General features: G+C 38.1%; 2 protein-coding genes across 4 annotated transcripts; one reads left to right on the top strand and one right to left on the bottom strand.

The window, feature by feature from the left end:
* The first annotated feature begins 636 nt into the window (after positions 1–636).
* On the top strand, positions 637–3,575 carry LOC143861782 (uncharacterized). The gene is made up of 3 exons (XM_077372713.1): positions 637–902; positions 2,678–2,818; positions 3,328–3,575. Exons 1-3 carry the CDS (start codon positions 708–710, stop codon positions 3,487–3,489), a joined length of 498 nt encoding a protein of 165 aa, XP_077228828.1. The 5' UTR covers positions 637–707; the 3' UTR covers positions 3,490–3,575.
* Positions 3,576–6,120: 2,545 nt separating this feature from the next.
* Positions 6,121–14,453, bottom strand: LOC143853302 (protein NRT1/ PTR FAMILY 1.2-like). Of its 3 annotated transcripts, none has more exons than XM_077363028.1 (3): positions 14,393–14,453; positions 7,465–8,890; positions 6,121–7,240 (listed from the first exon to the last, which is right to left on the bottom strand). In XM_077363028.1, the coding sequence occupies exons 1-2, from the start codon at positions 14,413–14,415 to the stop codon at positions 7,978–7,980; spliced, it is 936 nt and encodes a 311-aa protein (XP_077219143.1). In that variant the 5' UTR covers positions 14,416–14,453; the 3' UTR covers positions 6,121–7,240; positions 7,465–7,977. The 3 variants fall into 3 exon arrangements, with proteins under 3 accessions (XP_077219143.1, XP_077219150.1, XP_077219135.1); XM_077363035.1 differs by lacking the exon at positions 14,393–14,453 and adding an exon at positions 9,455–14,370; XM_077363020.1 differs by lacking the exon at positions 14,393–14,453 and having other exon boundaries at positions 7,465–14,370.
* Positions 14,454–15,700: the final 1,247 nt, after the last annotated feature.

Here is a 15,700-nt window from a genome sequence, read left to right as displayed (position 1 = left end):
AGTCAATATTGGAAGAGATGATATTGTTGCTTATTTCCGAGTTTTTTTTCCAAAAATATTGGAAGGGAAATCACAAAACGCTAAAACCAATTAAATGTGATGGGGGTAAATTTGGCATTTTAAAATTTTAGATGGAGAAAATTGAAGTTCGTAAGTTTTAGGGACCTTTTAGCAAATATTTTCTAAAAGTATGACTGTTCAGGTAATATGCTTTTCTTAGGGACTAATAAGCAATTATTTTGCCATGCAGGGACTAATCAGCAAAAATCCCTTTTTTAGGATTTATCTCCTGTTTTTATTTCATTTTCTCTTGTTTCAATTGAGCATTTTGTCCTTTTCTTTCTTTGATTCTTTATTATTCTAGGTATTTGAATTGGGTCTTCTTTTTGTTTTTTCTAAATAGCAAAATCCTAAAAAACGTGATTGGTAGGTTCTTTCCCATCCCAGCCACGCCTATGCCACGTGGCTATGATCCTACCCCTTGATGGTATATTTGTTTGATGTGGGACCATGGCCATATGGACTCCCATTCTACAAGATCAATGCGCTCGATTACACACAGGTGTCATGCCTAATTTGTAGGGTGTCTAATTCATCTCCCCGAATTAAATACAAATGAATGAAGGTGCGAATTTTGGGGAGCATGCGTGAAGTAAATTTGATATAAGTGGAGTGTTGGAATCAATTTCAGGGTCAGAATTGGGGAGATGGACAAAGCTCCTGTAGCAAAGAACTGGTTGGAAAATCTAGCTAATGGAGGGGCACGACAAGTGAAGGACCTTGGTGATGGTAAGCCAAGAGAGTTCAAGGCCTTAGATGTTGTCGCCCTCAAAGGACTTGAAGTCCTAAGAGCAGAGAAAGGTCTCCTTTTTTGCAAGTTTGTTGTGCCTAGCCATCTATCTGTAAGTCTTCAAGACCACCACTACCATATGCATGTATAATCTCTACTCTCTTTTTTTTCTCATTTTTTTGGGTTTGCATGTTTCTTCCTTTAGATAGTTATGATCGGAGTTGTATAGTCTGTACTTTTCATTTTTTCATTTTTTTGGGTTTGTATGTTTCTCTCATTAGATGATTATGATCAGAGTTGTTTTTTATGGGTTTGCATGATTTCCTTTTCCGTCATTTGTTTTGGGTTTGCATGATTTCTTTTTCCCTTCATGTGTTTTGGGTTTGCATGTTTCGATGTTGTTCTTTTTATTGGTTTATTTTAATTTTTATCACATTATCTTCTTTCTTTTTTTTACTTAATTTTCTCTTGTTTCAAGTGAGCATTTTGTGTTTTTCTTCTTTTGATTCATTCATATTTTAGTATTTTAATATGGTTATTTTGTTATTTTAAGGTGTTACATGATTACTTTTATTTTTAGTTTGTTTTGGGTTTGCACGTTTCTTCCTTTGTTTTGGGTTTTTTAATTGGTTTATTTTTATCTTTTAGGGATTTTTGCTGATTAGTCCCTACATGGTAAAATAATTGCTTATTAGTCCTTAAGAAAAGCATATTAGCTGGACAGTCCTACTTTTAGAAAATATTTACTAAAAGGTCCCTAAAACTCACTAACTTCAATTTTCTCCGTTTAAAATGGCAAAGTTACCCCAACCCATTTAACCAGTCTTAGCGTTTTTTGATTTTCCTTCCAATATTTTTGGAAAAAAAAAAAAAAAAAACTAGGGAATAAGCAACAATATTATCTCTTCCAATATTCTCGTAAAAAACCCTTCAACAAAAAATCATTTTAGGAAGTACATAAATTAAAAATCCCTCTAAAATAAATTAAATAGGGTTGGTTTGAGTTATCTTTTTCTTCATAGATAAATAAAGTAAGAAATTTTTGGAATATTTTTCGTTTCTAACTTTTCTAAGAAATTTCTATCTTGATTTGGATTATAAGAAAATATCTCTGATGGAAAATTATTTCTATGGAAATTTTTTTCATTGAGGAATTATGTCAGATTCTGATTAATTTGGAGGGATAACATCATCAACTGAAGGTCCCTAACTGAAAAATTGAATAGGGTCGGTTTGCTTTTTCTTTTTTTCTGTGTAAGAAATAAGAAATTTTAGATTTTTTTTCCTTTTCGAACTTTTGTTTTCGGAATAAGAACTAGGGCTTGGCTTCTAATCTTAGAAGAATAAGGGAGAATGTCAAAGAGAAAGTCAATACTGGAAGAGATAATATTGTTGCTTATTTCATAGTTTTTTTCCAAAAATATTGGAAGGGAAATCAAAAAACGCTAACACGGATTAAATGTGATGGGGGTAAATTTGGCATTTTAAAAATTTTAACGGAGAAAATTGAAGTTCGTGAGTTTTAGGGATCTTTTAGCAAATATTTTCTAAAAGTAGGACTGTTCAGGTAATATGCTTTTCTTAGGGACTAATAAGCAATTATTTTGCCATGCAGGGACTAATCAGCAAAAATCCCTTTTTTAGGATTTATCTCCTATTTTTATTTCATTTTCTCTTGTTTCAATTGAGCATTTTGTCCTTTTCTTTCTTTGATTCTTTATTATTCTAGGTATTTGAATTGGGTCTTCTTTTTTCTCCAATTCAGATAGTTTAGAATGAAAAACCCGAAAAATCGGAGGTTGGATTTTCATTTGTCCTCCTAATTACTTTTATATCTCTCAATACCTTTCTGAAATTCTTGACCATATAATATTATTTGTTTTTCAGGACAAAGATGGAAACTGGTCTGCAGGAGCAATTGCCACCCTAATTGATGATGTTGGGTCTTTAACTGTATTTTCCTTCTTCAACCAGATAAAAGTGTCCGTTGATTTCGTTATCTCCTACTTTTCAACGGTTAAGATCAATGTTCGTCTTAAAAACCCAAATTTATTTATTTTATTTAGTCAGGAAACGTGATTCTGGCACCCCCTTTCATGATAAGAATAGTCCCCTCATTGCCATCTAGGTTTCTACTACTCTTCAGGGTCTTGATAAAATCAATATCCTATGTTTATGTCTCTTTTTCTCTCTTGAATTTAAAATTTATTAATAAAATTGAGACCCTTGATATGGTGGATCATCAATAGGTGACCCAATTAGTTCTTATCCCATATCAAATGAGATAGGGACTACCACAAAAAATGTTCAACTTCTCTTTGTGAAACTCTAAATAATGTATCAATGGCTAAGATCATACGCAAGGTGGGACCGATGACATTGGGCAGTAATCGAGGTCATTGATGTTTGATCTTGCCTGTTTATCAGATGGGTTCATATGCTTTTTATGGGTATTGCTAAATTTATTGGAACTTAAACTTGATTAGTGGAATTTTGATGATTAGAAACGGGTTGTTGTTATTTTCCCATTATTTCAGGAAGAAGTGGAGATTGAAGCTAAGGTTTTAGGCCCGCAGGGGAAATTGTCTTCAATGATGGTGGAGATTCGAAAGAAGGTAACAGGAGAGTTGGTTGCTTTGGGAAAGCAATGGATGTCAGCTGTCAAGCCTGAAGGGGTGAACCGCAAAAGCAAGCTCTAAATCGGTTTTTCTTGCTAATAAATACCTCTTTAGTTTGTATGAAGCTAAAAACAGTACTACTATTTAATAAATGAACATTAAATCTCTCTCTCTCTCTCTCTCTCTCTCTCTCTCTCTCTCTCTCTCTCTCTCTCTCTCTCTCTCTCTCTCTCTCTCTCTCTCTGTGTGTGTGAGAAGGCATAATTAGTTCATCCCTTAGTTTTTCTGAAAGGGGTCTAGGAGTGTACCATTGTAAGTGATATACCCGGGATCTACGTTTGGTTGCCGGAATTTTTTTGATTCTTGGGACTTTTGTGGAATTTCCGCAGTTCGCCCATGTTTGGTTGGTGGGCCCAAAATAATCCCAGGAACCAAAATAACCCCGCACGAAAGGAAGAAAAAAAAAAACTTCCAGGAACCAAAAATAAGCTTGCAGAAGATTTTTTTCCTCCCCAACAGTTCAAGCAACCAAACAAAGCCGTTCAAACATGGGATTTTTAATTTACCGGGATACTTCCATGGAGTTTTTTTTCCCACCAAATCCGAGGATGTTTTTTGTTCCACAAAAATCCCAAGAACCAAAAAATTCCGGCAACCAAACGGAATCGATTATACCTGGAGAAAAGAAAGTTCCAGATAGGATTTTTGTATAAAGTTAAATAGGATTGTCAGTTCATTAATATATATGCCCGTTCTCAACCAACCCTAAACCAGAAGAAAACAACAACACCTGCCTGGGAAAATGGTCCTCAATATATAGAGGATGGCCTTGAGAGTGCATCATAATTTCAAGTGGTTGCGATTGAATGTCAAATGTGCGTGGAATTTAAATTTGGTGGCTATTACTGAGCTCGAGACATTCCTTTCAACCAACTTCCTACTATTAAAAGTCAGGCAAAATTAGCACAAATTGGGTTCCAAAGCCCTTGTTAGGATGCTGCATCCTCACCTTGATTGAGAGCACTTATATCTGGTCTTGGAGGCTTTGTTGTTGGGGGCATTTTTTGGTCAAGTAGCCTATCCTCAGTGGGTCTACTGGACGAATAGTCCCAGTCAGTGTAGATGGCCATAAGGTAGGGAATCAATGCAGATATATATTTGGGTCAGATGACATTTTTTTCCGTACTTGAACATGTTCATGATAAATGATCTTTAAAGGAATAGATTTCTAGAACACAGAGTTTCGAGAAAACGGTCACCCAACTTTGTTAGGATCTGAACCTAACCACAGATGGCCTTATAGAAATTGTTATGAAAACCCCACTTCTTATGCAATCTGCAATTTCAATGGCGAATTGAATACCAAAGCAAACAAATAACAAACACAAGCAATAACACAAAGATTTACGTGGTTCGGCAAAGCCTACTCCACGGCAGAGGCGACAGAAAAGATCTACCATAAGATTAAGAGATTACAAGAGAAGATCAATGCCTCTCTCACCAAAACTCACTAGAAACCCTAGCACACCCTTTTTCCCTTTTTGAGCCCTCTTTCTAAAAGTAGAAAAATACAAAAGAAGTCCTAAAAGCCCCTTTATATAAAGGGTGTAATAAGTTAGTCTTATTGGGCCGAAAACACATAAAACGGGCCGGGCCAAGCGATCCTTAGCCAGGTCGCACATAATATTATTTCATACCACAATTGGGTTTGAATTCAAGAAAGCCAACTCAACAGAAATCAATGGCTTGGATTAATCCTTATCAAATAAGAGTTTGTTTCATAACAAACTACATAAGGTTAGAAATGTATCCAAAATTGTAGGGAGAGATTGGGATTGAAAGAGGACGCCGGATTTCTTTTTCTTGTGCGTTCTCTTCCAAAAAGCCTCTTTTTCACTCATAAACATACAAAACACTCTCTTGGAATCTTTGGGAAAAAAGATTTTCATCACCCTAATATCCCAAAATCAGTCCCAACAAATTTCTTCCAGCCAAAATCTTTTTCTTTAATTTCGGACCGCGCGACATCACAAATATTTATTTAATCACATACCTTTGGGAACTAATTTATCCACCCTCGAAATCTTCCATGCCTCTCTTTCTCCAAGTTAGGTTTTTCTACTGGAAAGTTCCAGATAAGATTTATCCATTCACCCCTTGAACCTGGAACCGTGACCATAAGTTTTATGTCAACCTTTGGCAATTTCCAATCTGGTTCAGTTAGATATAAAGGCACTTCTCCTTGCTTAAAAAAATGCTAACCAATCCAAATTGTTAAGGCTCCAATGTGCTTGAAGGTACTGCCAACAGATCCTTACCAAGGCTGATTCTATGAAGATGCAATAGCAAAATTCTTCAATAGCACTAGTGTGTTATTTGAAGCTCATATTATTGGCTGCTAATATTGGAAACATGACTGTAAGTTAAATGAATCCTATTGCTGGAATGTAATTTGGGTTGTTTCGCCGGATGTGATTTCGGTAAGAAACTTTGTAAAGAAATTTGCTTGGAATAATGCCCAAGCTATGAAACTTCGTAAAGAATGATTATTTTCTTCGAATTTGTTTTAGTGTGATAGGTACCTAAAGATAAAGCGAGGAAGAAAAAAATTCGGTTCGTTTGGGAAACCAGTCCCTCGTACGAGAGCACGAAATTAGGTTGAAATCTTTTCTACGTTTTCATAAAGTGATAAGAAGAAAATATAAACGTCTACACTGATCTCAAGTTTCAACACTAGGACTCTACAACCAATCAAAATTAAGAATAATAAAAAGAAAACTAAAAGATAAATACAAAAGATAGCTTAAACCTAACAAGCCAACGTCAACAGTTGGTTATTGAAATCCCTAAAAAATGGAGACTCAACACTCCCTTCCCCTTGAAAATTGCCATGTCCTCAAGGCGGATGCTCTTCTCCATCTTCTTCTTCCTTGTCACTGTCAAGAACTTCAATCAACTGAAATTGGGGAAGCTTGCACTTGTGACCAGGAACAAATCGCTCCTCATAGTTATAGCACAACCCTTTAGCACGTCTCTCCTCCATCTCGCCTATCGTAAGCTTTCAAAGAAGCTTTGGATCTGATGTAGAGGTGCTTACATTGAGCTCAATCATGGCCTTACCACGCTGGATTTTTTCTTCCATCATGCGTGCTAAGCTAGTAGCGTCATTCAATGTCTTTGGACGGAAGACTTGAACTTCGCCCACCAATTCATCATTTAGGCCTCCCACAAAAGTCCCAACCAAGGCCTTCTCAGTCCATCCTTCAACCATGTTAGACAGCCTCTCGAATTATTTTTGACATTCCCGTACCGAAGCTGCTTGCTGAAGTTAGCTGAGTGTCGAATCAAAGTCTTCAAAGTCCGTAGGACCAAATCAACACACAAGGCTAATTTAAACTCATTCCACTCCATATTCTTATGAGTCTTCTCATACCATTGGAACCATTGAGGGCTTCTCCTTCCATATGGAATGAAGATAGTGGGATCTTCATTTCTTCATTAGTTTGATGGAACAGGAAAAAATGCTCGTCTTCTGATCCATTGTATTTAGGGAAATCCAACCGAGTGTACCTCGTTTCAACAGATCCTCCTTTTGCGCTAGACCCTGATGCGTCGTTTCCTCCCAATTCCAAGTTGGAAGAGGTAGCCTTGCCACGGGAAACTCATACTCAACGGATTTCTGGTTTTGACTTTCTATAAACTAGGAAAACATCTCCGCCAGATTATTAACGGTGTCTTCCAACTTCTCCACTCTCTCTTCCATGGCTGAATTGTTCTTGACTCCTTTTTTTCATGCCAAGATCAACCAGCTCTGATACTAGTTGATAGGTACCTGCATGATAAAGCGAGGAAGACGAAAATTCGGATCATTTGGGAAACCAGTCCCTCGTACAAGAGCACGAAATTAGGTTGAAATCTTCTCTACGTTTTCATTAAGAGATAAGAAGAAAATATAAAAGTCTACAATGATCTCAAGTTTCAACACAACTAGGACTCTACCACCAATCAGAATTAAGAATAATAAAAAGAAAACTAAAAGATAAATATGAAAGATACCTTAAACCTAACCAGCCAACTTCAACAGTTGGTTATTGAAATCCCTAAAAACTGGGGACAACATAGTGTTCAGAAATGTGTGTTATTCCCTTTGAGAGAAGGAGATCTTGCCGTGTTTCCTTCACCGGACGTGATTCCATCGGGTACTACTCATTGCAGGGATCCCATAGAACCCAAGTTTACTTGCAGGTGTGCGGCGCTGTCACATGCCTAGCCATGGGCTCGTTTTTAGCATCTCTCCAAAATTTCTATATTTACTTGGTGGTCCGCCCCGGGGCAGATAAATTTCTGCGTTAAAAAATGTTCTCACAAAATCTCTTCCGTATCCAATGCATTCAAAGTATTATCCAAGCATTTCCCTCCTCTTGAGCTAGATTCAAATTTCTCTACCTTACATCTACTCAGTAAATAGATTATTAAAATCAGAACAAGTAAAATGCTTATATCTTTTTGTAGGAATGGCTCCAATTAAGTTTTCTTTAGTAATATAACTGTAAAATACACACATGAAACTCAAAACATCACAGATACTTCCCTAGGATTTCCCTCCTCTTCTTCTTTTGTCTCATCCCCCTCATCCAACACCCTATTCCTATCTTTTTTACAACGCCCATAAGTGAAACTGCAAAGCAAAAAGTAGAGAAAGTTAAGTAAACCCAAGCCAGTAAGGATCCAATAGTAGTAGTCAAAATGGGCCTTGTTAATGTTGTTTGAAACCCAACTATCCTTCCCATTTCTCTTACTGCAGTGATCCACAACCCCTACTATTGCTGTTGCCATCAAGTTTCCAATAGCCATCCCTAGAGAAAAAAGGGCCACCCCAATGCTTGACATGCTATGAGGGAGCTCAGAATAGTAGAACTCTATTTGCCCGATTGCATTAAAAGCCTCAGCTAGGCCAGTAAGACAATGCTGTGGTACTAGCCACATTGCAGTCATGTCCACCACACCGAGCGGATTTTCCGACAAACCTTGGCGGATTGCGTTTCTCCGTCGAACGCTCTCAACCATGGCCGATGTTCCAGTCCCGATGCACGTTAGTAGTAGACCGATGCCCATACGTTGTTTCAGGCTAAATCCACGTGGTCTTCCGGTTAACCTTGCCATTAGGGGGACAATTATTCGATCATAGATTGCAATCCATATTGTCATAGTAACAATTGAAAATATGCCGTAGGATCCTGCAGTGATTTGGAATTTTGGTCCGAGGTGTCGATCCATGGAGTTTGCCTGGAGCACTGGAAAGGAGTTTTGGCTAATATTTACAGCGATCACGATTCCTGTAGACCACATTGGGATCACTTTGATCAGTGATTTTAGCTCTTCTACTTGCTCGACTGTGCATAGATTCCAGGGATTCGCTGACGAGCCATCAGAGTTTAACTCCTCTTGAGGATTTGTAATGATGCAAGCTTTGTTTAGTAACCTAGAAAATGTCAATGAAGATTTCATAATGTCATTCATTTTTAAAAAGGTACAGCGTGTTCTTAATATTATCTTCTGTACAGGAATATTTGTATAAGCTGACAATGAGAAAGAACCTATTTCAGATAGAGAAAACAGTGACTAAGAGGTTTCAGCTCATTAGAATGGAACCCAATTTGGTATGAGAACTACTAGCCCCATAATTCATAGCTATTCATATTCTCATTTGAAGAATAATAATCAGTGGGCTGGTATAGTGACCTTTACAATTAACATACAAAACAGGAATATATTTATAAGCATTGACAATGAGAAAGAACCTAATTCAGATAGAGAAAACAGTGACTGAGATGTTTAAGCTCATTAGAATGGAACCCAATATGTGTGAACCCAATATGTATGTGAACTACTAGCCCATAATTCATAGCTCTCCATATTCTCATTTGAAGAATAATAATAAGTGGGCTGGTATAGACACCCTTACAATTAACTTGTATTACATATTCACCCATAAAAATTAATAACAAAGCAGGTAAGAAAAATTGACAAGGCGAAGAATGCTTACATTTGTTGCTGTAGTATACTAACTCCCTAATCAAGGTGCTTTTTGTTAAAGGCAGGCGTATCACCAACAACATCTCTACAGTCAAGGAAATGATGATGGTTGTCGGAGGAAAGCTCGAGGCTGGGCGTTATACTCAAGATTGACATGACAAAAGCTATGACAAGTTGAACTGGAGTTTCTCCAAAAAAATTTAAAGTGCTTCAGATTTTCTAACCATTGGAGAAGTTTCTTTGGGGAAGTTGATGTAGGACATGTTTATCAATTTTCTTTTCTTTTGTTTATTTTTATTTGTAAAAGTGATTAATAGTTAGAGAAAAGTTAGGAGTCCTAGAGATACGAGTTAGGTAGAGTTTGAGGTTATCCTAATCTTAGAGAAAAACTCTATAAATATGTGATTGTACTATCTGAAAAAGGAGATCTTTCATGGAATAAACTTATTTCTATTTCTTCTTTCCTTGTGGATTTAAGGTTTTCCTCTTGTGGATTCAAGAGTTTTATCCAAAAAGACGGTTATCTTCTTCTATCAGGTTGAAGACGTTGTTCTTCGGCTATTCCGCATGCTTCCGCCTACGCCAGAAGTCCCGCAAACCTGTTGGTTCTCGGTGATGATGAATGGGGAGCCGTTTGGGTATTTCAAGTCCTCAAGAGGACTCAGGCAAGGCAACCCTTTTTCTCCTCGTTTGTTTATTTTGGCCGAGGAGGTGCAATGCAGAGAGCTATCCCACCTCTTCCATCCAGGGAAAGATAAATACTTCCAAAGAAGTCAGAGGAGTATCTTATTTCGCATTGTCTTTCTGCTGACAAAATGGTAATTTTCTTGAACTAAGGCAAAATCAGTCTTTCTCGGATCAACCACTGCCTAGGAAGATATGAGAAAATATCTGGGCAGTTGGTGAATTTAGGTAAAATCAATTACACTACTTCAGATAAGATGTCTTTAAGCAGACAAATGGCGATCGACAGGGGCTTTCTCCAAAAGAGGGCTCCAATCATGTATTTGAGTGCTCCTATTTTCTCTGGAAGAATAAAAGTGGCATACTTTGATCGACTAGTGAAAAAAGTAAGAAAGAAGATTGAAGGGTGGAAAGGAAAAATGCTACATGCAGGGGGATCTTACGCTCATCAATCATGTCTTGGGGAGCTTGCCAATATATATCGTCTGCCATTAGTCATCCAAGAAGGTCCTCCATCGCATTGATAATATCCTTCAAAATTTCTGCTGGGGGAATTCAAAGTTTGGGGCCAAGAACCATTGGGTATCTCAGAAGCGGATTTACAAGCCTAATGATGTGGGTGGGATTTGCAGGATGTGTGTACTGCCTTTCGCATGAAAGCTCTTCATATGTTGCATAGCAACCATTCTCTATGGAGTAAATTTATGAAATCAATGTACTGCAGAGGACTCCACCTCAACTTAACTGTTTTCTACCCGAGCAGTTCAAAACAATGGAGAGACATTCTTGAAACAAATACTATTAGGATTGAATATGCCAGATAGACAGTTGGTGAGGGCATCATTTTCTTTTGGACAGATCTTTGGCAAGGCAGCAGCCCTCTAATTGAATACACAACTACCAGGGTCGGGATTGATTTGAAGTAGCAAATCAAAGATCCCCTCAATGATTTTAGTGATTGTAAGTGGGATCTGATCCAAAGGTTTCTGCCTCCATTGTGGGAAGGTATTCTAAATGGTGTTAGGACCTGATTTTCTTCTTACTAAGATAAGATGATTTCGAGTGGAACAACTTCAGGCATCTTCTCCACCAACTCGGCATGGCCTTTCCGCAGACCTAAAAGTGCCAAACTAGCTTGGGCATGAGCATGGCTCGAACCCAATGTGACATGTTTTTTGTGGAAGTTTTTCAACAAAGCAGTGGATTTAGATTCCAGAATTCAAGTTTTGAATGTTCGGTTAGTGTCGAAGTGCATGTACTATTTTTGAAGCAAAATAGAAACTCTTGACCATCTATTCTCTACTAGTGACTTGGCAAGTCATCTTCGGGGGTTTTTCCAATATCTGGGTTGTCCATCTTCTTCCTAAGCAACATGCGAGGAGCCTTGTCCGAGATTGGATGAATCATGGATGCAAAAAGATCAAGCAAGCAGGCGAGCTTCTTCGGATGTCAGTTGTGCTGGTTATATGGACTACATGGAAAGAGAGATGTAGGAGAAAAATGGATGGAAAGAGCAATGGTACTTGTCATTCAAGAAAAAAAAACTATGGTACTTTCTGGCTTGAAAAACAAATAATATGAGGATTAAAGGGTGCCAAATTTTCTCATAGCAGATCTAAAGATCTAAGCATGGAGGATAGGCTATATTTGGATGTTATTCAATTAATTTGTTGCCCATAGGCCAAGGTGAATCACGACATGTGGATTTGGTGGCATAGGCCAGAGAAGGGGGTTCACAAGCTGAACATCGACAAGGCCTCTAGGGGCAATCGAGGAGCTGTGGGAGGAGTGGTTCGAGATTCAAGCGGGCTAGCGGTCTCAGGTTTCTCCTTTTACTATGGGGAAACAACCAACATGGTGGCAGAAACGATGGCAATGTTAGACAGTTTGCGCCTCTACAGAACTCTTAACATCCTCAATCTATGGATCTAATCGAATAGAAATTTTATCATGAAAAAAGAAATGTTATCATAAATCTCACGACTAAAAAAGGCATCCATCCATGGTCCATCTTCTACTACTAGGTAGAAATACTATCTCTTATGGAAATCCTTTCTCAGGTGTGTCAGCACCGATACAGAGAAGGAAATTATGTGGCGGATGTGTTAGCTAATGAAGCATACAATACTAGAGAACCGGGTGTTCCACTCTTGGAGAGAGATGACGACGGCATGGAGGGGGCATCCAGATGTGATGTGATGCTCTTGGGTTCTGTAATCTTCATCCTGCCAGTTAAGGATGTGTAGTTGTTCTTTGCAGTTGTCATCGAGGTAGATGGTGAAAGATAGAAGGCGTATTCAGACATGAAGTATACTTCTGAGTCTTGCTTTGGTTGGCACTCATGTATAGAAAGGGGGTGTTTTTGTAGCGGCCAAAACCCACCGCCAATAACATCCGCCAATCTACCACCGGCAAACACAAGGAAAAACTCAAGATCTTGCACAACAAGATGGAGAAAATATATGCCAACAAACCACAACCACAAAAGGGAGCAAATCACAAGCAACCATAAGAAGACAAGAATATATGTGGTTCACCATAATAGGCTACTCCACGGACATGGCAACACACAATCCACCATTTAGAAACAAAATAGTACAATGTTACCTCCACCGGTAAAAGCCACCGAGAAACCCTTTTCTCCAACCTTCTATGCAACCCCAAACCAACCCTCAAATCTCTACACCGGGTATGAGCCCTTTGGAAAACCCTCCAACACTATGCCTAACTTGCAAAGAAGAAAACCCAGTAGAGAAGAAGTATGGAAGAAGAAGTTGGCTGCCAAGAACAAGGAGAAAACCCCGTTTTGCTTCACCACAAAAAGACTCCAAGAGCCCAAGAGAAAAACCCTCTTCTTACCCTAAATTTCTCCTCAATCTTGAGTAGAAGAACCTTGCTTTTGCTTCACCACAGAAGCCCTCCTAGAGCCCCCAAGAGAAAACCCCTCTTTCCTTGCCCTAACTTTCTCCTCAAGAAGAAGAACCTTGCTTTTGCTTCGCCACAAAAGCCTTAGTAGGGCCCCCCAAGAGAAAACCCATCTTGTCTTGCCCTACCCTTTTCTCTTCTCTTCTCTACATTTTCCCTTCTTCTTCAAACCCTCTCTTTCATATGCAAACCACATCGAGAAATAAAACACATCCCACTTAAAAGGACTAAGTGGGACCCACTTCGAGACTGAAATAGAACCGGTGATTTTGTATCACCAACTCAACAATCTCCACCTTGATGCATATCACTGGCATGTCGAGCCTTCCTTCTTGGAGCCAAGAGAAGATAAATACTGATCCGACTTCTCTCTTTGAACCACCTTAGTGAGCATATCAGTAACATTCTCCTTGGTTCCCACTATCAACAATTGGATCCTTCTGTATTCTCATAAAAAAGCTCCACCTTAAATGTGTGGCTAGTCAATTTCTCAACCTTGCTTCTCTTAAGCAATTTCACAAACACCTTGTGTGCAGGACCGATGCTTCTCATGAAGTATTTTTATGTCAATAAAAGTATGTCAATTGTAATCCTACAATGATACCCATAAGCACTAATGAAAAGACCATGCTAGATCACGGAGTTGAAAATCCGATGCAAAAGAATTCAGGATCATGATTATTGGGCTTATTTAAGCAGTGCATCCCAGCCATTCGAGGGTCAAATGATCGATCGAATTGATCAGATCTCTCAGATAAAAAACTGAGAGCTTCAAAGACATGGTTGGATCAACTCGGGACCTCGAATCAACCATTACGCTACTACACATTTGCATTATTTATATATTTAACTCATACAAGGCTTGATATAATGCTATTGTAAGTTTACTTTCAAAATTTATGCAAATTCCAAGTAAGCATCACCTTGATGCGGCAAAAAGGGTATTAAGATACACTCTAGGAACAATGAATTAAGGGATCATGTATGGTCAAGTGAATGACTTTAAACGTTTTAGTAATAGTAACAAGGATTGGGCTGGATGTGCATATGATAGGAAAAATACTCCAGGTTTTGCATCGGATCTTGGTTCTTGGATGAAGAATGCAAGACATAATACATTGTAACAAGTGCAGCATGGCAAACAGTATGGCTATGAAGAATGCTGTTCGATTTGAAAGAAAAGCAAGATGGAGCTACGATAATATATTGTGATAATAAATCAACTATTGCAATGATAAAAAAAATTCAGTTCTGCATAAGAAATCATGCTAGAGAATTGCGACACGGAGGATCAATTCATTGACATGTTTACAAAACACTTCCAAATAAGAGGTTTTACAAGCTATGTTGCTTGCTTGGCATTAAAATTCGTTTGAATTAAGGAGGAGTGTTGAAAATAATTCAAACGGTTTATCAAGTCCCAGTTTAATTATCTCATATTTTTTGTTAAGAGATTAGGTTAGCTGATAAATAATCTTGATTTGGTAATTTAGTTTATTTTCTATTATTTAATTTTTTGTAGCTGTCTTCTCTTATTACTTCAAATGTAAATTAACTCCATCTATTTAAAGAGGGTATAGAGAAAGTTAAACGTATTAAAAGAAAAAGATCTTCTCTCAAAACGTCTCTTATCTTTTCGTTTATTTATTTATGTTTAAGATCTTCAAGATGGGAGTGGAGCACAGTGGTTGTAGCTTTGCCTGACATGCCGTCAGACTCCTAGAAAATTTTCTAAGTCTTTGAACCTTAAGCAAAAGAGCTTGTACATCAAATACATAAGGAGGCTATCCTTGGACGTCTGAACTTTTATGGCCAAAATTCCGAAGTTTAAAAATCCTTCTATAAACCTTTTGGGCCAAAAGCAAAATTAAACAATTTCTTTTCAAACACAGTATAAACCCGGGGCATTTATGCGCCCGAACTACGTCGGAACTGATCCCCAACTCTTCAGGGGTACGTAGGCAACTTGATTAATTCAAGTTCGGTCAAACCTTGGGATAAAATCCCTTTCAAAATTTTGAAGCTAAATGCTAAGCCTTTCTTTGAAAAACCCCAAAGCGAACTACGTGGATCTGATCCTCCATTTTTGGGGTACGTAGGTAGTCTGGCTAGACCAGATTCGGTCCAAATCGTTTGAACCAGAACATCCTACCCTTTTGAACTCAAGCTCTTCTAGAAAGTCCTTCTAGTGCAAGCGAAAGTTGATACAAGTAGTCTTTTAGACTGAAAACTTGGAAGGCAACAGTTGTGACTTCTTTTGAAGAGAGAAATCAAGGAGACGGAGAACCAACCTCTACATATGGCAGGATTCTAGAATCCGAGTAGTGTCGACAAGACTTACTTTGATATCCTTTTAAGCTAGGGGCATCAAAACCGAGCAACCCAAAGAGGTAATAACCATGACGGATTTTCGATGGAGGAAATTAGAGCCTCTTCACATTGTTTTCGAGAGTACTCTAAGAGTGGCTAGCCTTACCATAATAAAATAACACATTTTATCTAAGGGTGAATCAAAAGTGAGTCATGTCCCTTGAGTAATTTGAGTCTTCTTTGATTGAATCTTTGGAAGTCTTTTTCTTATTTTTATCCTTTTTTCTCTCAATGTCTGAAGTGTTTGGCACTGGAAGAGCGAGAGTATACCTTTTGA

Source organism: Tasmannia lanceolata, unplaced genomic scaffold (assembly GCF_043159265.1).
Source record: "Tasmannia lanceolata isolate RefF3 unplaced genomic scaffold, GAP_Taslan_0.1 ptg000003l, whole genome shotgun sequence".
NCBI classification, from domain to species: Eukaryota; Viridiplantae; Streptophyta; class Magnoliopsida; order Canellales; family Winteraceae; genus Tasmannia; species Tasmannia lanceolata.
This window is presented reverse-complemented; position numbering and strand designations above follow the sequence as displayed.